At 39.2% G+C, this 23204-nt stretch overlaps 3 protein-coding genes across 5 annotated transcripts; 2 read left to right on the forward strand and 1 right to left on the reverse strand.

Annotated features, from left to right (window-relative positions):
• Nucleotides 1-66: 66 nt before the first annotated feature.
• LOC135491091 (uncharacterized) lies at nucleotides 67-5934 on the forward strand. Of its 2 annotated transcripts, none has more exons than XM_064776744.1 (6): nucleotides 67-581; nucleotides 962-1267; nucleotides 2277-2585; nucleotides 3459-3543; nucleotides 3701-3915; nucleotides 4287-5934. In XM_064776744.1, the coding sequence occupies exons 1-6, from the start codon at nucleotides 395-397 to the stop codon at nucleotides 4670-4672; spliced, it is 1488 nt and encodes a 495-aa protein (XP_064632814.1). In that variant the 5' UTR covers nucleotides 67-394; the 3' UTR covers nucleotides 4673-5934. The 2 variants fall into 2 exon arrangements, with proteins under 2 accessions (XP_064632814.1, XP_064632822.1); XM_064776752.1 differs by lacking the exon at nucleotides 67-581 and adding an exon at nucleotides 604-654.
• Nucleotides 5935-8974: 3040 nt separating this feature from the next.
• LOC135495509 (coiled-coil domain-containing protein 57-like) lies at nucleotides 8975-18054 on the reverse strand. Of its 2 annotated transcripts, none has more exons than XM_064784363.1 (21): nucleotides 17983-18054; nucleotides 17355-17521; nucleotides 16872-17023; nucleotides 16406-16574; nucleotides 16140-16261; nucleotides 15915-16003; nucleotides 15648-15805; nucleotides 15321-15395; nucleotides 14886-15086; nucleotides 14365-14523; nucleotides 13987-14149; nucleotides 13673-13807; nucleotides 13316-13496; nucleotides 12847-13041; nucleotides 12175-12476; nucleotides 11808-11867; nucleotides 11218-11455; nucleotides 10887-11047; nucleotides 10384-10525; nucleotides 9845-10039; nucleotides 8975-9560 (listed from the first exon to the last, which is right to left on the reverse strand). In XM_064784363.1, the coding sequence occupies exons 2-21, from the start codon at nucleotides 17447-17449 to the stop codon at nucleotides 9316-9318; spliced, it is 3237 nt and encodes a 1078-aa protein (XP_064640433.1). In that variant the 5' UTR covers nucleotides 17450-17521; nucleotides 17983-18054; the 3' UTR covers nucleotides 8975-9315. The 2 variants fall into 2 exon arrangements, with proteins under 2 accessions (XP_064640433.1, XP_064640342.1); XM_064784272.1 differs by having other exon boundaries at nucleotides 16872-17026.
• A 269-nt stretch (nucleotides 18055-18323) lies between these two features.
• On the forward strand, nucleotides 18324-23136 carry LOC135491102 (sphingomyelin synthase-related protein 1-like). Its single transcript, XM_064776764.1, has 5 exons — nucleotides 18324-18367; nucleotides 18895-19587; nucleotides 19945-20062; nucleotides 20292-20442; nucleotides 20749-23136. Exons 2-5 carry the CDS (start codon nucleotides 18929-18931, stop codon nucleotides 21099-21101), a joined length of 1281 nt encoding a protein of 426 aa, XP_064632834.1. The 5' UTR covers nucleotides 18324-18367; nucleotides 18895-18928; the 3' UTR covers nucleotides 21102-23136.
• The last annotated feature ends 68 nt before the right edge of the window (nucleotides 23137-23204 follow it).

The raw sequence follows: 23204 nt of genomic DNA on the forward strand, positions 1-23204 counted from the left end.
TTAAAAAGTTATACATCGGCCTGGAATGTTAATGGTACTTCTGTATTTCACGGTACTGGAAAATAACTCAAAACAAATCGCGAATCGAGTCGAAAAAAGAACCACTTGTTCGTCTTCTTTTGCCTTTGGTCTTTGTGCCCGAATCAATAGATATGTTGATATATTTGAGCTGTCGGTCAAATATACATGATAGCGTGGATAGCAGACGCAGGAGGAAAGAGTAGAACAGTAAAACTGTTTCGACGTGAAGTTTTGAATTTGATTCATCACACATTCATTAGCATTAAACTTGTTCACACTTGTTCAGTCCACTTTTGCCAACCATAGTTTGCCGACGACAGGCCTATGAAAATATTCGGAGTTCAGACACGGTTCTATTCTAAAGGTGTGCATAATGGACTTCATGGAGACTTTGCCCGCTTATCTTTCTCAGTTTTGTGTAATTTTTTTGTTGCTCACCGATCCTTGTCCATGTGGCTGTGCCGATTCACGGAGAAATGATTTTGCCACAAAGGAGACTGTGCGAAATGACACTGATACACTGGAAATGTCATATCTGAATGCTGTAAAGTTGACAACAGGTGAGCCGCTTCAAATAAGACTCTCAATGATTAGGGGAAAAAAGATAGAAAAAAATCATGCCTGTTTTGCGAGGTAGGCACATGTCGATGTAGAGTGTGACCTTTTTGTACATTGTTGTACCTTTTGAATGTTTTGATTTATTTGAGGACAGGATTTGTCAGTTTTTAAAATGGCATAGAGTTTATATGACAATGTATCTTTTTGTGTCCAGTTTATGCTTGTGAGTTGTAGGAAACAATGGGGATGAAGGGGGGGGGCAGACATAGCAGAGAAAGTCAATGACAAGTATGGTTCAGTTGAAATCTCAGTCATATGCACTTCTGATGAACAATTTTGACTATGAGAGGTTCAGTTGTTGATTGCACCATTATATTTTCAGGTGAAGTTGCAGTGACAATTAATTGCCCTCTTGATGCTGCTGTTGACTCAAATGTGACATTTTATGCCTGGGTCAACGATACAAGACCTGAGTCTGAGAAGCCAGCGTACTACACCATATCATGGTGGGACAACACTGTTGTACTGTCGTTTCCAACATTGAGATCCACCGTAGGAGGTTATGGAAACCTGACTAAAGTGTACTCAGATGTTCCAGCTAAAGATTACACAATGTCAGTCACTGTCTTTGATAGTATTAACCTGTTTTACAAAGTGGCCACAGCATCAGAACCTTTCAATTTGACAGGTAAAAGTTCAAGATTTATAGTGATTCTGATTGGCTGCCTCCTTATAGTGGCAGCATCTCACATAAAAATGGTAAACATGGGCCTGATCACCAGCTTTAGGAATTCGACATGTTTAAATATTTAGAGTATGATTTAGGACCTTCAATACAATATTTTCAAGCTTACATAACGGGAATACCTGGGCTAGATTTTTCATGGAAAATACATGTATACCTTCATGCAGATTTTGACCCGAACCCCCCTCCCAACTCCCAGAGAGATCCATTTGCCCCCAGCACAATCAGAGATGTCAGCCTGAAAACTACAGCTCAATGTTTGTGATAGATTGTGCATTTTCACAATTTTGGCATTTCTGAATGATTTTGATAGTGACAGTCACATGTTAGACAAATGATTAACTATAAAATGTCTTTAGAGTGAAATACATTACTCTTGAGTTTTGGAAGTCTGTTCATGTGATTTTGTCACTGATTCTCTGAAAGGGGTCAATGGTCAAGTTTGAGCGTTATCTTATTGAGAGTGTCTTCAAGTTATTGAAGAGGTGTTACTGGCAATTTACCAGTTCATGATAATGCATACTTGTAAATTAACAAGAAAATTTTTTGACCTTCCTATTTTCTTGGCGTTTTTACATTGTGATATTTTAGAATGTAGTCTGAGATGACACCTTGCAATGATATGTCTAAGGTCCAATGTACATGTATGTAAGATAAGATTCTTGCCAAACCATTAAAAATTAAAAATAGGTTTGAAAATTCCTGATTAATTTTCTTTAATCAGTTTTGAATTATCAGTTATCTTATGTAAGGTTAGAATTAGAAGGACAGTGTACATGTACATGTATCTCAATTCATAAAAAAATGAAAAGTGGAAGTGGCTGAATAATATGAGAGATACAAAATCCCTACAAATATGCAGATTCAGAGGCGATAATAGTGCTAGATGCTACTCCATCTTCAATGACCAAATTCCCTAAAGTTACAGAATGCCTTTATGTTTTGCTTTCAGAATCACTAAATGGTCTGATGTCTTTAGATCAAATCTGGTCGTTTGAAAGACAGGGAACCATTGTCTCCTCAAAGGTGCCATTTTCTTTAACCCTAAACCTGACAGACGTATTCTTATGGGAGAAAATAGAAACGCAATGGGTCATCGGCAACAGGACATACCATACACCATCAAACCCGTTGCATCTGAGCCTTCATATTGGACAAGTGGGACATTACACTGCTGAGGTCTATGTCACAGCTGATGTCAACATTGCAAATAAGACACTTACAAAGTACGGGAACTTCACCAAAATGTTTGAAGTTGCTGGTGAGTAGCGATGTTTTCCTTGGAATTCTTCGTCTAATGATCTACTGAACGAAGAATGTTTGGAGGTATACTTCTTCTCCGAAATTATAAACCAGTTAAGTCTGAGCTTAGAAGTGCAATGTTATTTTCTTCCGAAAACCTTTTCTTCTGAAGTATCATGAGAGCAAGCAATTTGGCATAGTTCTATAATTTTGAGTCAAACAATGCATTCTACAGGCATCCCCAGTCATGTTGATCATGTTGATCTACTGTATGGCCTATTGAGAAGCTTTTTGAGAACGTGGCCCAGGGCCAAGTTAAACTAGACAGATATAGGCTACAATAGAGATGGGGTATTTATATCTGTCACATGCTTTATGGAGTCAATGGGGCAAGTAAATAATGAGGTTCAAATTCAACATGAAGGGGAGGTTTTTATGGCAAGCTTTGCTTTGAATAGACACACTCCTATACAAGAAAATCAACCTTTGAATGGTGGGGGCTGAAATGTCAGTTTAAAAATTGAGGAAATATCTAGATGTTCTTACAAGTTTATCAAGGTTTTTTCAGTACTTGCTTTGAGTGCTTTAAGTAGGGACTCCTATGGAATAAATGGGTCTTAGGACGACTCAACAGTCATTTCTGAAATTAATTCCTGTGTCGTCATATCTGACTTGAAAGTACATCATTGTCATTAACTACACAGCACTTAGCACTTCTACTATGCACTTATCAAGATGTATTTATATACAAATAAAGAAAATATATTAAATGATTATTTGTAAAAGATATTAACACTGAAAAAACAACAATATGTAAACTTAGTGAGCCTTTTAATTGACTATGAGCTTTGTTCCATTTTACTAATTTTCTGACTTTTAAAAATTTCCACAGAGCCCATTGGTGATTTGACATTGATTGGTGACAGTACTTTAGGATTAAACAAGAAAACTGATGTAAATTTGACATTCACAGGAAGGTAAGAAATGATGTACTGTACTGTTTTTCCAGAAAATTTCATAATTATACATGTATTAATTAGTAATTTGACTTAAGACAGTGGCGTTTCTGCTTGTCAGTTTTAGGAGTCTATCCTGAAGATTTGGCATGCTTAAAACCTCTTCTTCTGTTTTCAGCATTCCAGCCTCTATATGCCTGACCATACAGAAGTATAAAAATACCGTGATCCCAAGTAACTATAGCTGTACTATGTTCACATACTACGACCAGTTGGAAGCTTTCCCAATAAGAGCATCTTTCAATGAGACGGGAACCTACCAACTGAGGACAGATCTTGTAAATAGAGTCAGCAATGCGTCAGAATACTTTTATTTTCATGTTTATGATGAAGGTAAGTTATAATGATATAAACTACAGCTGGTAGCATTAGTAAAAAGAGAGCCGAAATGACCTGAAGCAAAAGTCCCAGGTTTCGAACCCCAGGCTCTTGACCATCAGTGACTAAAATGATTACTTTCCCTTCCTACTCACATGTATTTTGACATTGGTGATTGGTTCTAGATGGGGAACCCAAGTAGCCAGCATTTGACCATCATACCATCTGAAGTACCAACTGTAGCTAGCCACAAACAATACTCTACAGTGTACCTTCACATAGAGGAGTAGGGAAGCAGTAAGAACCAAAGGTCCCTTTTACAGGTTAATCTTACTAAAAAGTTAAAATTAATACATCTATTACATTGTTTACTTCTTTGATTTCAGACCGAGACAGTGCCATCTATATTGTGCTTCCTGTATTATTTTCGATGGCCGGACTCCTCATCATCATAATAGGTGTAATTGCACTTTTGAAGTATCAAAAGGAACCAAATGTAGAGACAGCAAACTTCGGCTTCCACATACACAAGGTTGAAACTCCATCATGGTTCACTAAATTACTCATAAAAATTCAAAAGTTCTTCCGCTCTGGAAAAAAACGGACGATGAATATCAATTTTGATGATGGACATTCCAACTCGAGTAGGCGCAGTAGCATTTCATCATATGGCTCTGTGTTCGACAGCATGAGCGGGGACTATTCAACCAGTTCACCACCTAATAGTGCATCGGCACAGAAAATGTTCAATTCAAGAAATAGAGCGGTTTGAGTGATACTGGTGATTTTTACCTGATCTGTGTCTGACTCTGAGCCATCTTTAAAGGCCTCCCGTGTTCGTTCATAAATTTTTGAAAATTGCCCTTTGATTTGAAAATTTCTTATTGCGTAAATGTATGCTGAATATAGATTTCAACAATGTCGAGATATGTACTGATAAACAAATACTATATATGCTAAGTTCCAGTGAACTTGCTTGCATAATAACTGCGCTTGGGCAATGTTTATTTTTTTATACTTGAACCAAAAGTAAATACAATGACAAGGAGTGGTGTAGGCCTTTGAATATTTATAAGACAATACTGGGAAAATGTTCGTCAGTGTAAAAAAACATTTGCTAAGACTATCATCAGGTGGAAATAACACGTTTTTCTATTATCAAAAACAATTGCTTGCTCTTGCTCGTGTACATAAAGGCTTCGCTAGATAGTGCATTTATCCTTACATGTATGTCAACTTATTTAAAGATAGACTTTTTTATGTTGCCATAGAAAAAAAAGGTGTTATGGGCAGAGACATGTATTCATCCACAGGCGGAAGTGTGGCACTGACACATAGTCCGTACTGAACTGTGAAGCTGTGGTAAATACATGACTGTGATGGGTGAAAGTGGATTTATTCTTCAATCTTTGGTGGATTCTTAATCTACTGAGCCAGGCCATAACGGGGATATACTTTTTGATAATTAATTTAAGGAAATATTGTCTCACTGGCCAGTTTAGAACTTGTATTCTAATAGGCCCATATCAGTCCGCGAGTGACGATTTGATGGCGATGCTGTACACAAATCAATTTTTCTCAGGCAATCGGTATTGGAATGTTTTGAATTTTTACTATTATTTCGATAAAACCCTCTTCATAACACATATAAAATTTGGTGGGAATAAAAGCAGCCTTGGTGTACTTTTTTCACCAACCTATATTCATTAAAATGTACACAGAATGTACACGCTGGCTAATAGAGGTCTCTGGCCTTATGTTATTTTGTCAATTTGTGTGTTTTGCAAAAGTTGTATATAATATATGTTAGAAATGGTAGCAGGGACACACAGGCTGGGGGGGGGGGGGGCATGCTCAAAAACAGCAGGGAAGGTCCACTTTTCAAATAAACCCTACTGCTTTTTAAAGAAGACCCTATATCGGATCACTTTAAATGAGAGTTGTGTTATTTTGTACATAAGAACATTATCAGAACATGTACATGTATAATGAGATGATGCTAATCAATTGTAAATATGTTGTTGATAATAAAACCAATTCGTTAAAATTTGTCCTTTCGTCTTTTATTGAGATCTTAAGAGTATTTTGCTCATACTCACTGGAAGCTCGTTACAATCTTCCTCATGAACAATGTGCAATTAGGAACATGATAAGATGCATGCCAGACATCCAGTAACAGAATCGGCTGTTCTAGAGAGTTCTGCCATAGAGTCCTCTGGTCAGGGTGGTGTCCTTTGGCCAGTGGCAGTGTTCCTCTCTATTTTTCATTAGCAAATTTATTTGCAATCTTTCTACAAAAAGTTCCTGGAGTTGACTACAATGTATGGGCCTACAAACTAACCACCTGGAGACAATATCACAATCAATTGGACTGCTTGTCCAGGGACAAGGGACAACTTGGGCGTGTGATTCCCCACCATTTCTTAAGCGAGTCTGTCAGAAAGACAAGAATATATCACCGGTATGAGTTTGAGATACTGAACCACCTGCATGATGTTGTTGTAGCTGAACCCCCTCCAAGATCATCCAAGGTCGACAAGGTTCCGTCGGGAGCCATTTTTGGATGAAAAATCTGACATCCCGGCCTGTCTGCCAAGCACAATTGATCAGGTACAGCTCATCCACTGAAAATCTACTATATTACAAGGTTCTGCTCCTTGTCTTGATAACTCTGCTCCAGATTACTTAGTCTCTTCTAAAAGTCTACTAACGTCTAGTCAAGTCTATCCATACATTTGTAGTCTCCTCACCTCATCTGGTCTACTGCTTACCAGTTAAAACGTCCCCACTCCAAAACGTCCTCTACATGGTGGGAAAGATGAGGCAGTCACAGCCAGGCTGAATCAGTTCTGGCTGCTCCACCGTGTTCACAATAATTATGGTGAGAGAGATGAGACAGTCACAGCCAGGCCAAATCAGTCTTGGCTGCTCTGCCAAGTTGTCGACATGGTGAGAGAGATGAGGAAGTCACAGCCAGACCGAATCAGTTCTGGCTGCTCCACCGTGTTGACAACAAGATGAGCGAGATGAGACAGTCACAGCCAGGCCAAATCAGTCTTGGCTGCTCTGCCAAGTTGTCAACATGGTGACAGAGATGAGGCAGTCACAGCCAGGCCGAATCAGACCTGGCTGCTCCACCGTGTTGACAACAAGATGAGCGAGATGAGACGGTCACAGCCAGGCCACATCAGTCTTCGCCGCACTGCCTAGTTGTTAATATGGTGAGAGAGATGAGATAGTCACAGCCAGGCGAATCAGTCCTGGCTGCTCTGCCAAGTTGTCGACATGGCGAGAGAGATGACGCAGTCACAGAGAGAGATGAGGAAGTCACAGCCAGGCCGAATCAGTCCTGGCTGCCCCACAGTGTTGACAGCATGATGAGAGAGATGAAACGGTCATAGCCAGGCCGAATTAGTCCTGGCTGCTCCACCGTGTTGACAACATTATGAGAGAGATGAGATAGTCACAGCCACAGTACTTCGATCGTTTCTCCTCCGTACGTGCTAGGACGTGTCTGTCGGAGCTGACAGCTATCTCGATGATTAGGACCTCTTTTTCCTTCTCATCGAAGACGAGCATGTCGGGGTGCCGGTGTTTTATAGGCGGGCCCGTGGGGACTAGCGAGTTCCAGAGCAACCTCAGCTTCTTTCCAGAGTACGAGTGGTCATTGGAACCGGCTTCTCGAGACCACATACCGATGGTATCTTTTATGGTGCTTTCATCAAAAGTATAAATTTACAAGTTATCATTTCTCATAATGTTTAAGGTGAATATATGACATATCGAACATGTCAAAACACAAAACTAGTTAGCTAATTCTGAAAACAATGGTTACTGAGGGTTTAACTCTTTCACTATAAGGTCATTGTTTTATTAATCAAGTATGTTCAGACAAGTTGGAGACGCTTGATTGGCAAGTGTAATTAGTATAAGTCTTTCAATCAGAAACATGTTTGATTTGTCAAAGTTTGTATTATGTCTCCTTGGTGATTTTGTATTGTTATAGTTTTCATGGTAAATCAAAGATGGTATACGGTCATTCAGGTCTTGGACTCCAGCCTGTGAACACCAGATTTGGACTCGCCAATCTGTGACTGAAGCTATCCATTATATAAATGCTGTATTTTTAAGAATTTGGAATATTCAAGAAGAAAGGATCTCCATCTTCAAGTTGTTTTGTCAGAACCTGATTATTCCCCCTATAATATATCCATCAATATGTGTCTTCTTGACTGATGTAAACAGTACCGGTACCATTATAGAGGATGTAGGGGCCTGCAATGGCTGCATGGGAGGAAGCTTCATGGGAGGAAGCTGCATGGGAGGATAGGTCATGTCCCAGACATCAACAATCGGTGATCCTCAATTTGGTCACCATCACATGCATGCATATCTTAGAATTAATTAACCATATTGCATATACATGGCTGTATAGCAAAATAGTCAAAATTAGCAAAGATGTGCATATATTACTGTGCGACGAGTATTAGGTCAGCAGGCGTTCGTCTATTACACGATCACGACTACTTCAAAATACGTTGAGCAGAGAAACGAAAGTTTGATACCTAACTAATTTCTGAAAGATCAATATTTTGGTTTTGCTAATGTGCCTTCATTATTATGTTCTTTCGTTTTCATCTCAAGAAATATCAACCTGAAAGTGATCTTGATTTTATCGAGATACCTCTTACACCAATTAATATTCTAATGTACGAGTTTTTTTAATATATTTGCAATACTCAAAATATGGGTCATACCAGCAGACCACAGGCCTAGTCTACATAACATGTATATTATAGGCCCCTACTATAAATCAGATACTTGGTCCTGGTCAATTGGACAGATTACCACTCGGAAGAGATTGTCCCCATGTTTATTAGAAATGTCTTTAGGACCGACTGACTGATGAGACTGTCCATATGATTATTGGAGATGTCTCTTAGACAAATTTCTCTTTGAGTAATTTCTAATTGAGGAGCCAGCACAATTAAATACTCCATTGGCATAGAAATAATAATAATTAAATGAACAAGAGTTTTACAGATATATTGTTTTTCATGTAGATACCAGCTACAACATGTCATGATTTTGCTCAACAAATTCTTCATTTTGATATTTAACAAGGTATGTGCATCATTTTTACAATACAAGATAAAACATTCTTTAGCTTTAAATGCGTATTACATAGAATTTCCTCTACAGCCGGTATATTAAGTGCGAATAATGCAGATATACTGTGAGATAGTAGTGACACCTATCATCAACTTTGTATAACTAAATCAGGCCCATCTAGCTCCAGTCTCTCTAGTCTCCCATTAAAATGCTTCCAGCTAGAACTCATAATTCTGAGTTTTAGTAAATTGTCCATTCTTTGCAGATGATTGTGAAATGTTTATAGCTCTCCATGCCACCGAGTCAGTTCTTAACATTATAATTCCTCACATTAGTCTTTTTCTTGCCCTTTTTTCCAACTTTTCCTGCAGCTTTATCGGATAATATCACCCCCGACCTTGTCCGGGCTTCTTTCTTAGCTGGCTGTCCCTTCACTGTCCAACCGTTTGATGTCGATGGTGATGGCTGGACTGGTTCCTCCTGAGTCTTACGATCAGATATTTGGCTTGCTTCTTCTTCTATATGGGTGGGCAGCTGTGACACACCAACTAAAACAATACAATTCATTAGTAAGAGACAGAGATTTACTGTAAACTTTCTTTTAAACTTTAGTCACCAAGAATATTATCACAGTACAGTGAGATTTCTTTAAAAACTTGAATGATGATCACTTTTAGTCAATTGTCATCATCAGAAATATTTAATTTGAACCTTTTAATTTGAGAGAAGGAAACTGACAGTGAAATACTAAAATCGTTTTGTTTTTTTTTATTCACGACTGCTCTTGATTCATATTGTTCCCTTGCTGAGATAGATACTTGATCACTCATACCTGCATGGGATGGTTCCCTTGATGTGAAAATACTCGGGCCCTCATCCACCATCTTCCAGAGGTCCTGAAGTGACTCCCCACCTACAGAAGATAAGCTCATAATCAGCTGAGGGTCCATGGCAGCAGGTGAGGAGGTCCGCTGAGTATTACCCATGCTACTTCCTGTAGCTCGGAAACCTGATGATCGCATTTCGCCTGAAAGAAATAAGACAATACGTTATTTCTTTACTTAGCTGATGATATTAGAAGATAACAGAAGATGTAAATCTATTACCTTTTTGTTGATGAACTCATGCAACACATTTGTTCACTTGTTTTGGGTTACTAATACCAGGAGTTTTGTTTACTCAACTGCGGTTGAACATGAACATGTAGATAAAGAAGGATTTTTCACATCCACTATCCAGGCCTACTTAAAGCCTGACAACACCCTCAGGCCGCGCTTAGTGCGTCCAAAGGACTAACTGGAATAATACCCTCAGAAAAGATGGACAAATGCATAAAGTGGCTTATCATCAATGTCTTTATTAAACACTTACCCTGAGGAGCTGAATGTGGCCTTTTAAGAATGGACGGAGGTCGATACTCATCGCTGTTTATATCTGATGAACTTTCTGAGTTGTAAACATGCTGGGCCGGCCTCCCTTTATCTGTACCTTTCTTCTGAGCAAAGGCAAGTTCCTGGAGAAAGAAACAGTTGAATAAGAGCGCAATTTGATATGTTCTTTTTAATGATTGATGAGTCCCCCTTACTTGAAGGAAAGAATGAATAGACAGCTGTGAGCCGACACATGACCTCGACTCGTTCTTATTTCAGCACTGTATTTTCTATAGGTGAACCCCCAATATTACACCATCTGGTACCCTTGGCAGGTAGCTATGACCACTGTGATGTAGGTTGGTAATGAGTGTTTTGTGCAGACCAGTCATTATAAATCTTGGTGATACGCACCATTGTGGAAGGACCCGCAGACTTATCAATTCATGAGATACAGAGATACAACAATTTTTTAAGTTCTAGTCTTCAAAGCAAACAACATACCTGTTTAGTCAGTTCATACTGTAGTTTTTCAAGTTGGTTTAGTTTATTCGAGACCATGTTATTCAAAGCGCGAGGGCTGCCTGGCCCCTGTGTTGGGTAGAGAGGCTCAGCTGGCATGACTTTAGGAGGCGCCTTTGGTGGGGCTGTTGGAACTTTGATACCTGAAAAGATTTTATCAAAACACATATTTTTTGGTCATTTTTAATCTGGACCTTTGATAGAAACAGGACATAATACTTGGTCAAGCAGCCTGATTTTGAAAACCAAAGCAAGGTAGTTAAGTTTCGAAAAATAAAGTAGACGAATCTCATTGATAACTGCAGAAACGTACCATTTTTAATTAACTCAGCTCTCATCCTGTTGCCGACTTCAATGAGCTGCTGTTTTTCCTTTGCCAATTGACTGATATGTTTGGCGGCCATCTTGAGTTTCCCTCGCAGTTGCGTCACCTGTGTTATACCGTGACCCACAGATTTGAACGAGGCATCAAAACCTAGCTGGCTGTCCTGTCCAGCATGATGACGTCGGAGACGTTCCAATTCCTCATGGAGTTGTTGGATTACCAATTCCTGTAACAGTAATGCAAAATGAGAACATTTCTCTTGAATTCTGAATGAGAAATCCTGCTCAGACATAGATTTTAGCACTTAAATCACAGTGCCAAGCATGTCTTATTTGTTACCTGAACATAAAAATGTTAAGCCCTTTAACATTTTCCCGCATAGCCATAAGTTATTTACAGGCTATAAAGTGGTTCCACTAGATAGTCCAACAAACATAAGGCATTCAGGACGTTCAAGCAGACATGTGAGTCCAAGTTGTCCAAATAACCTTTGTGACTTTACTAACTTGGAAGGGCACACAAGACTGTAAGCATGTAACATTGTAAGACAAAAATACACGTCTCAATCAGAATCGTACCTGTGCTCCATAGTTTATAGATGGATTCCTCTGAGCCATCTGCAATTTCATAGCAGATACCTGAAGTACATAGAGCATTGGAATGAAAGACAGACAAAACAGTACAAAATAGTGGAAATTGGAGATTCTGCTGTAAACACTTTATTGGGAAGGAGCAGTTGGCTGAACATGACATACTTCCATGATTTAGTGACCATGATAAAGCGGGAATGTAGAGAAACACGTTTGGGTTTATACCCTTACGTCATATCTGTACTGAAACATTCTGCAGCCTAACCAGCATAGCCACAGCATTCTGCTGTTGCCATCGGCAGCACCTGGAATTGCTTCAATAAAACAATCAATGCCAAGCCTCAACACTCCCTACCTGATTGCCAAGAGCAGTCGCCTCCATATTTCGTTCCAAATTCCCCTTGAAGTATTCATCAGCCTCTTTCCTCGTCTCTGCCAGCTCGAGCTCAAGTTCCGACACCCGATGTCGAAGGCTTGACACCTCCGCTTGGTTCCGTCTGCTCTGGGCACCCAGTTCGTACTGGAGTTGATCCAACTCGAGCTGTTTTTGCCGTGGCTGTTTGGAGAGTTGATCCACAAGGCTCTCCAGGTGTTCTATTCTCGCTTGCAATTTCTTAGTGTGGGCGGAGAGGTCAACTTTCTCACTTCGGAGCGCCCCTGAAAAGAAGAATGCCGGATGGGGCAATGAAGTTAAATGGATTCCTTGGAAAAGTCAAGACATTGCAGCAGGTTGAGGAAGACAACAACCATTTCACTTGACACACACTGCATAGAATTTTCTTAACAAGTTCCTTTTCAGGGGCTGTCGAGGTTAGACTGTCAAGGCATCTGTATCACATCTATCTACTGATCAACCAGATATCAAGTGCACAAATTCAACCTTCAATCAAAGATATTTTTAATCCATACAATTTCTTAGGAGTTTAAAGGAACTAGCATGAAAGAGAACAAATTAACAGATTTTTAAGTTTCATTGGTCTGTCCCAAGAAGGGTAATCCTTTCACACAGAAGTCAAACAGATCTTACCTATCATATCATTCAGTGACTGTATATGACTCCTGATGAGGGCATTATCACCGACCTCTGCCATCACATCATCATCAGTTTTCACGGGTCCAGCAACTGGTCGTTCAAATCCCCTGCGATCAGACAGATCAGCTTGGAGGCTACGTATCTTTGACTTTAACTCTTTGACTTCTAATTCTAAACTTTTGATATAATCTGGAACAGAAGATGGTTTCAGTTTAGAGCTGGTAGTGCAGTGATGTAGCAGTTTACAGTAGATCACCATACGACGGCTTACTGACACTGACAGTGCTTTAGACCTTAAGCAAGTCACTTAAGTTCAACCGCCACATCATTTGAATAGGACGTGAATTAAAATTTCTGTACCAGGTGTCTACAAACACAGAGCTAGAAAAAAGATGCGCAAGGGAACTACCAAAACAATTTCAATTGGATGAGGATAGCTAGCTTTTAATTTATTTCTCCCTACCTGACGAGTGAAGACTTTTTGCTGGTGACTTGAGTTTTCTGACATCTGGTGGCATCTCTGCTCCTAGTCTTTCCATCTCTTCCCTCATCTGCTTGATGACCTCACACAGACTCTGGTTCTGCTCCTTCAGGTCGATGATCTCCCTCTGGGCCGTTTCTGGCACATATTCAAGGCTGTCCAGCTGGAAAGAGCAATCACAAATCATCAAGTATGAAATAAACTCTTTTGTTTCTTAGTAGCTGTTACTGTTCCAGATGCTTGGTTAGACTGACAGAATTGTCACAACAGCATTTAGGTTTTAGTTGAAGGATAGAGCCATACATTCCCTAGTCATTATTTAGTTTGGTTAATACTTACATGAATATTCTTATCTAAAGTTAGGCCATGCTGCTTCATTGTCACCATCACTGCGTTTCGGTCTCTGGTAAGTACTCGGATCAAATCCTCTCGCTGCTTCAAATCACGCTGCTTTTCCTTCAAGTCAGAAAACGCCTGAAAGATAACAAAGATACCAGTAACTTTCATAAATGTTTCCATGACTGAGACAGAGACAGGGGAAGGAGTAATGTTACATAGATAAGATGAAGCACCCACAGACAGATTTTCTCTATAATTACTTTCATGATGATGATTCTTCATGTGTTCCCACAGGCAGTGAAACTAAGATTTACCTGATCTCTAGCTATTGTTAAATTCTTAACAAGATCCTCTGACTTCTCAAACTGGTGTCTCTCGGCATCCTCGTACCGTCTCTGCCAGTCCAACTCCAGTTGTGCCTTGGATCGTTCCAGGCTCGACTCTCTCTCAACAGCAAGATTTAAGTCCTTCTTGTACCTAAAATGAAACGTATTTCAATAAACCAAGCTTGATAGAAAAGACCTGGCATATACATGTACTTGCCATCCTGAGTATACATGCTTTTTCCTTTCATGCATTGCATACATGATCGATATATATTCCACAAACTTCTGTATATCAAAATATGAAGACTGTCTCATATCAGTTTTGTTTCTCATGATGAGGATCTTACAATTATCTTTACAAATTACCTTTCAATGTCCTGTTTCCTCTGAACCAGTTCAGCTTTAAGTTTTTCATTAGATTCCTTGATTGCCTCGAATTCAAGATCCCTGGTCACAGTGCTACGGGAAATGTCCGAAATCTGTAGGTCCCATTTATCTTTGATTTCACCCAACTCCTTATGAAGCCTGAAACAAGCATATATGTTTGTTTTTTCAAATATTAGAATACTAGTATATAAGGTAAGGTGGTACAAACATAGCCTAGGAACATTTCTAGCCTGTGCAGAGAAGAAGCCTCCATCCTGCTGGGCACCAGTAGGGAGTAACTGACCAATGACCATAGAGAATTTGGAGAGACGACATGAGGGACTGGACTTGAGGAGACAAGACAAGTGACCTGATCTGCTTTGCAGAGGATAAAACCATGTGGTGCCACATGGTGAACAGAGTAGAGTTGCCTTAACAGCCACGGGACATGAAGATGTTGATCGTAATGATGATAATGATGATGATGATAAGGGTGAAACTGAAGTAATAATGAAACTTACTTTTGCACTTGCATCTCTCTATCTTTTAACAAGTCTTGATTGGACCATTCATGTCTCCTTGACTCCACCTGGGTCTCTTCTAAGCGGCTCTGCAGCTCCCTGATCTTGTCCTGAAGTCCCCTCTCATGCTCATGGTGCGCCTCCTTGATCTTTGTTATGGCTGCCTCCTTTTCTCGAGCGTACCGATCCATCTCAGCATGCCTAAAAATTATCATATCATATTCCGATGATGAAACTTCCACTTCTTTCAATTTAAGCCAAAACATACTGCCACACATGGACAGAAGGGAAAAGTAAAGGTTTAGCTTCATTCAAACACATTCAGAGGCTACAGTGAATCATTTCATCTCGAAGTAAAACTACTAAGACATTAGTTGTTTATTAACATTTTGACCGACCAAGTTTTCTAAAAAATGACATAGTGTTTACACTCACTTCCGTTCATAGTCTTCCTGCATCCTTTTCATGCTTTCTTGCGTCTGCTTCAACTGGCACTCTAACTCTGTGATCCTGAAAAATGATATATCCTGAAGTAACATCTAAAGGCAATGCAGCTGCATATAACTTACTAAACAAACATGTACGTTATTAAGCAGATTTCAAACCAATTAACAGTTGGTTTCCCAGTTGTCTCAGAGTTACATGTAGGTCATCTGGACATAAAATGATGGCATTCAGAAAGGTCAACTGTTTGTCAAAAGAGAGCAAGCACAAGAAAGTAGCCCATCAAGACAGAAATTTCTAACACTCAATGGGCATTACCTGGCCTCTTTCATCGCCTTTGTATCTTCTAATTCCCAGTCTTTCTCTTTCAACTTCTTCTCGAGATCGCGATGGTTGCCTTCAATGTTTGTGTATTCTTCCTTTGTCTTCACTTGGTGACACTGGGTCATCTCCAACTCTTTCTGAAGAAGTTTCACCTGCAGGGAAATATCCAAAGAGGTATATTCATATAGGTATATATTGCAGAGGAGTAGATTCAGCTTTCACCAAACAACACAAATACCTAATTTTGTAAGTAAAACTTACCTTGAGTTCATACGCCAATACCTGACTGCTCATCTCATCAACTTGTTTCCTGTATTCATGTTCTCGCCTCGAAATCGCTTCATCAAAACCTGAAATGACAGGGCATTCTCTTTACAAGTAGTCCCAGCAATACACCATAAAATAGACCATTTGAACAGCACAAAGTACAAGAAGGTTTTAAATGAATATGATATAGACAATATAGTCATCTCTAATTGGGCTAACCTGATGTCAGTTCATGTCTCTGTGTATCCAACTCATCTTCAATCTCTTTAATCTGTCTTTGTAAGTTTCTCTTAATAGTCTCCAAGCCATCTCTCTCCTTCTGTACCTCTGCATCTTTTGTACTGAAAAAATTGAAAATTAAAATGTATGTATTGGCATTATATCAGCCTAACAACCCTTGACAACAATCTTATTATGACATGTTTTGAAAGACCAGTGCCCCACTTTCCTGGGTGGGTTGATCAGGCTAACTTCGCATTTCATACCATCTGTAATCGTTGATATCTGCTTGTTTTTCTCTCAGACGTTGTTGATAATGAACCTGTAACTCATCACATCGTTCTCTCTCCCGAGCTACATTCCGCTCCAACTCATCTATCTTGATTTTCAAATCGCTCACTTCTGCTGACTTGTGTATGAGTGTCAATTTGCAATCTGAAAATATAATATGATATACCGGTCAAGATATGTTCTTAACCTTGTGGAAAATTACTCAACAGTTGAGCAGAGAGGAAATCACAGAACAGGGGAGACATGGGAGTCTGGTACAGGTCCTCCACATTCAACAGACAGATAAACTGTTGAAAAATGCACAAAAACAAAAAAAGAGGACAGGGAGTCTTTCCCTTGAAAGATTTGATATAAAGGCCTATGTATCATAAATTTTTGTTAATTACACCAAACCAAACTGAACTCAGAATAGCAGGTTCGACATTGAAAAATAAAAATCACCTTGAAAAATCTTTTCATATCTCTCAAGCTCCTTGTCCCTCTCATCAATCAGCTTCAGATTGTACTTGAAGTCTTCCTTCAACTTCTGAAAGCGGGATTTCTCTTCATTTAGCTGTTTCTCTTTGTCTTTATATCCTGCCTCAAGAGTCTGGCTTCTGGAATCAAAAAAAAAATGCATAAAGATACTATTTAAGGTATTAACATGTCAATATTATTTCAATGTCGACAACAATTTTACATTTTTCGAATTTAGATTGTCAGAAAACAATTCCTTTATGAATTCAAATCCAAACACGGTACATGCACTCTTATCAATTTAATACCACATAGTTCATCATTATCTTGATCTTGATTAGATGGTTACTCTGCTTGACCACTCTCAGTGTAGCAGAGTGAATTGAAGATTTGAATAAAAACATTTCCTTTGGCCTTGCCTGTCGAAACACAATGCTGCATGTCTTAAAAGAAGAACATGAAAATAACCTAAGCTCCTGAATTTCTCTCCACTCTTTTTCCTTCTGCTCTGCCAAATCCCTCAGCGCACTCTCATCAGGAAGTCCAGGCCTAGGCAAATCCATGGTCAAGTCGGCAGTACCTCGAACAGTAGCACAATCACTGATACGTTCAGACAGGACGGCGGCCAGTTCAATCTGCGAGTGAAACAAAGATGGTCCCTCTGTAAGATTACTGATTAGCAGGTGACCATTGTGAAATATGTGTTGTGTTGGATATGTTTAGCTGCATACCTAATAAAACTGTGTATGTTAGTGTTACTGTGTCTGACCGTTAAGTTATGTAGTATTTACAAGCCTTAAAATGGTACACGCCTTTGCTGCATCGACAGGGATCAATCAAAATACCATAGGGTGTGGCTGGTAAGGATAAATAAATAAGATGTCGGGAAAAGGGGTTGGGAATGAGATGTCATGCCTGCAAACTGTGCCTTGTTTTTAGAAACACCCTGTATAAAAAATATCAACAAGCAAATTAGCCCTTGAATTTGAAAAACACGACATAAGTCGATACTTCAGGATATGATTTTGGCATTGAAATAAAAGAACCTATCTAATACACTTTATTTACGTCAACATTGTATTTAATTAAACATTACCTAGGTGTAAATGGTGAATTTAAACGATGTTATGAGGAGAATCCCATCTCAATTATTTTTGAATACAGCGGGAATTCCCCACTTTCATGGTCACAGGGAATGAGCAATTGCCAAAATTATACATATCTGGTACAAATATCAAAACATAATTTATAGACAAAAAACAATTCATTTTTAGCTATACAAGCTTATTATCAAGGTTCAATGTCAGCATAAGGACATATCTTGTAGTTTAATCCTCCCACTCCCTGTGATATTCGGAATACGGTTTGGAAAAGAATTGCGGTTGTTTCGCTCCCTAACTTTTTCGCCCCCAGTCGTTTCAATAGGTGATTGCGCCCCTAAACCAACTCACAACTCTACTTCCCACAACTCAAACTTTAACGTGAGTTAATTGTAATCTTACTCTCTACATAACAAAGTGATTTATCTTGGAATACAGTTCAACTTCACTGAAAACTAATGATGTGTTGATGAGTTCAATGAATCCCTCAATTCTTTTGATTTTCTTGGCGAACTGACGTCCGACAATTGACGTATACCTGCATTGCCATTTGTGTGCAAACACAGTTATCTATCTTCGGACGAAACTCAGTCCCTCACCAACTTTGGTTGATTTCGGAGAGAACATCTCATCTCATTTTACAGCCAATTGTTCAAGTGTTTTTTTCATCATGCCTACGAATCAGTTGGGGGGGGGGGGGGTATGCGGTAACCGTGTATTGTCATGTCACTGACACTTGTCTCAGATAGATTGTCAGCAGTTGTTGCAGTGCCGGCCATTTGACTTGAGTGTTGATGCTGGAGGGATCTCTTCCTCGGCAAGTAAGCAAGCCTCATGGATGATTGAGATCCCATTGTCTGGTTGCCCTTTACTACCGGTAATATTTTCTAATTTTGTTGCACTTGCAGGCCTTTGATCACAAATCAATCGACAACATCAGTCATGGCCACCAGTAATGTAAAGGATTGGACCATTCCTGATGTTGAGAAGTGGTTGCAGAAAAATGGATTCCCGACGTACGTCTATCTGCTCTGTAAAACACACAAAATTGATGGAAAAGCGCTCCTTCTTTTGACGGAATCAGACATCAAGGGGGAGATTGAAGTGCTAGGTGACGTCAAGCGAATGATGATAGGAATTCGGCTACTGCAGAAATTGAATTATCAAGCTTATCATGAACTGAGTGGTAATGGCATCTCTCAGGATGTTGTGAAGAGACATATTATGCCGAATAACTTTGTAAATCGTCCGCAGCTTTCTCGCTATGACAGTGTCGACTCGGTTGCAGATTGCCCGGAAATCTCCCAAGAAGCCGATGAACCTGATGTTGGGACCGAATATGGTGTGTTATCCAAACTGCTTGATGCAGAGCTTTGGAAAGTTGTCCTGAGTTTCATCTATGTCTTCTTTGTATTTTTGTTGACGTCATTGGTGATGGTGATCGTGCACGACCGAGTTCCTGACATGAACAAGTATCCGCCACTACCGGACATATTTCTGGATAACATTCCCCTTATCCCATGGGCATTTGAGGCTTGTGAAGGGATAGCTTTGACACTCAGTACAATTTGGATACTCATTCTGATCTTTCATAAACACAGGTACATGTAAGGGCCATCAAATCTACCGGTACATGTGAAGTCTATCTAGCCTTAAGTAAAAAATTAACGCAGATACATGTACATCCATTTTGGTTATGTCACAGTGTCAAACATGTCAGATGCTGGTAGTTTCTGTATTTGGAATTTTTGAGATTCAAGCTGGACAGTCGGTCCGTTCTCGGTACCAAGGTTGGCTGTTTTAGAGCTGGTGCATTTAGTTTTAATAGGAGTAATGTTTTAGTTTCAAGAAGTCCTGGCTACCACCGTAGACTTGGGCTGTGCCTGAAGCCCCTACATTTGTTTTACAAGTAGCAAGACAATAATGAGACTACTCCCCTATTCTTTTCTATGTTGCAGGTTTATTCTGTTGAGGAGGATGTTTTCACTGTTGGGTACGGTGTTTCTACTGCGGTGTGTGACCATGCTGATCACCTCTCTGTCTGTTCCTGGGATACATCTTCAGTGTGAGGCTAGGGTAGGTGTTTTCATTAGAATGTGGTCAAAATATCATAATCAATGGTTCATCTCATAATCATATAGTTTCATGCAGATTTTGATTCTACGTGTAGTATTGGCTGATACAGGCTTGGTCAGAAATAATTGTAGTATGCTTGAACCATTGTAAACCTTTTTAAAAATATGAAATTTTCCAGGGTATTGCTTACATCTAGGTCAACATGAAAATTCCCTGTCTTCTCTTGCAGCCTGCTGTGGGTATCAAAGAGCAGCTGTACAAAGCACTGACGATCTGGCAGGGCCTCGGGATGAGTATGCAGGGTGTTCGTTCATGTGGTGACTACATGTTCAGTGGACATACCTGTTGCTTGACAATGCTCAACTTCTTCATAACTGAATGTAAGTACATGTATATGGCATGGGAGTGTATTCATGCATTTTGAAGAGTGCGCTTCTTTTTGCAGACAAATAAATAATTATGTAGCAAAGATGCATCTAGCATTCATACTTGGCTTCATGTGGTACATCGTACATTTTTGTAGCCCCATAACCACCACACTGAGAAGGGTGCATATCAATTGAGAATCTGCCTTGAACACATCTTATACCAACCGAAGAGGTTAAGAAGAGGTTAAGAGTTAAGAATTAGATTAAGAATGCTGCTTAACTTTAAACACGATTCTGAATGGTGCTTCTCTTCTTCAGATACTCCCAGGAGAATGTACTACGTTCATACGACAAGTTGGGTGCTGAATCTCTTTGGTATCTTCTTCATCTTAGCGGCACACGAGCACTACTCGATCGATGTCTTCATCGCATTTTACATCTCGTCGCGTCTCTTCTTATACTACCACACGCTTGCCAACAACCGATCTCTGATGATGCGAGACAGGAACAGAACAAGAGTCTGGTTTCCATTGTTTACATTTTTTGAGTCGAGGTGTGATGGTATTGTACCGAATGAGTATGAATGGCCACTGTCTTGGGCCAAGACACAGAAAGTACATGGTCATGGTGGTAATGGTAATGGTAATGGTGATAAAGTAAAGCTAGGCTGAGTTCAAAAAGGTTGCCTCAGAAGGAATACTAGGTGTTTGTTTCAACATGTTTGATAAAGTTAGGTGTAGTAAGCTGAAAATATTGAGACAGGATCATGTAGGCTCTTGCTCATTATTGGCTCTTGAGGTAATACTTGGGTCTTCGTCTTAGAGATAACTGGTGCACCCGGAGGAGTCACACTTTCTCTCTACTTACATTGTTCATAAAAATGTATGTGACCAATCATGAACCTTGAATTCCTTTTGGTACACCAAGTATTTTGTTGTATTTACAGATTGTGATAAACTGTGTAAAATCAATTGAGTCACATTCTTATATAGTGCTTCATACTATACATGTACTGTCTCTAACTATGTCAAAGCACTTTGCATTTATTTCCTAGCCTAATCCAGAAACATTTCTGTAGAAACCAAGGAGCATAAATGCGCTACTGTTTTCCATTTTACACCAGTTGTATTCTTTAGTCCTGTAGTGGTGCTATATTTGCTTTGTAAAGACTGGGTAAGTGTGAAAATGTAGATTCTTCTTGGTTGTTGCTTTTGTGACCTCATTTAAAAGGATTTCTGGACATCATAAACTGTTTGCTGGACAAATGCTTTCCTTGGTATCATTATCAGTGTTCAGAAATCTCACCTACATGTATGCTAGTTCTACATAACTATTGTACTAAGAGCATTTATTCTGTGGTCTATATTATATCTTCCTGTACACCTGAAATTTCTGAAATTCTATTGCTGAAGTCCTGTATTGTTGATACAGTTTGGTGCTACAAAATAGATGTAAACAATCCAGTTTACTTGTCATGAAATGTCAGTTGCTAGTCAAATTGCGTTGGATTGCTTTTTTTTCTTACAACCAGACATGCAGCTAGTGCTGTATCTAAATGAGTTGAATGAGTCTAATTCAAGCTTCAAATTTATTTTATAAATGCAAGTCAAAGCCAGAAGAATGTCTTTTGTCTTGAATCTGCACAAAACATGTGCTTGTACTATATTTTCATACATGTCATGTATGCATGTATTTGTCTGTCTGTAGCTATACATGCATTTCAAACTTCTGTCACAATCCCATATCAGTTTAATAATGTTAGGAAACAGAGTAGTTCCTCTAAATAGGGCATGTATTTGATTAAACGAAAATCCGAAGACATTTTACGAACTGTGTTCACTTTTGGATTGTGCCCACTCCTTGGGCCCGACATTAACTTGCCCTCCTCCTTTAACCAGGGGATGGAATTAACCTCCGCATATTTTTAAAGAGCATTTGGATTAGTGTAATTGCAAACAATTGATATCATTGTTAAAGCCCAGCTTTGTTAGTTTCTCCATTGGTGTAAATGAGCATTGTCCGTGTATGTGACGAGCAAGTGCCGAGAACTTCTCAATGCTTGAGCAGATACTGGCCCTCACCCATTATGTAATGTGTCCATCCTAATATGCTGTCGTCCATTGTTGCCATCCTACTCAGTAACACTGTTACATGTGCTGTGATTTCTGTTGTTTAATAGGTGCAATCCCAGTTTATCTGGTTAGAATAAGAAGTGAAGAGTCTGCTTTCAAAATGTATTAAAAATTGCTGCTGTCGGAAAATTAGGAAAAAAATTGCATGGTGATATTTCAAATCTGATCTGTTATTTCAATCTTCTTTTGATATACAATGTAGTTCCACTTAAGAGTTCAAGTGTATGTTGACTCCTCTTGCTGGTATCTATTCCTGGCATTTACACTGCCAGTTGGTTATCAAATCTTCGATAAAAGTGGTTGGACTGCGTTTTTAAAATAAACTCTTCAATTATTTTGTTGTTGGTGTCGGCATTACTTGTAATGACACTTTCTTGAGAAAAATAGCTTTGTTAGCTGCCTAGGCTGCAGGTCTCCTAATTCTAAATCTTATGTTGGTATTGAAAAGCTTCCTATATTATCACCACAGTCCATTTAGATCAAAGTATCAATTGATTCCATGCCAATGCAATTGTCAGCCATTAATCTATAGAAGGTATAAGTTTCTATTTTGTATCTATGGAGTTTATGTTGAATAAAAAGTATTGTTTTCATTATAAGTGGTGTTCATTCTCATTATTCTCATTCATTCTTATCATAATT

Source organism: Lineus longissimus, chromosome 1 (assembly GCF_910592395.1).
Source record: "Lineus longissimus chromosome 1, tnLinLong1.2, whole genome shotgun sequence".
Classification (NCBI taxonomy): Eukaryota; Metazoa; Nemertea; class Pilidiophora; order Heteronemertea; family Lineidae; genus Lineus; species Lineus longissimus.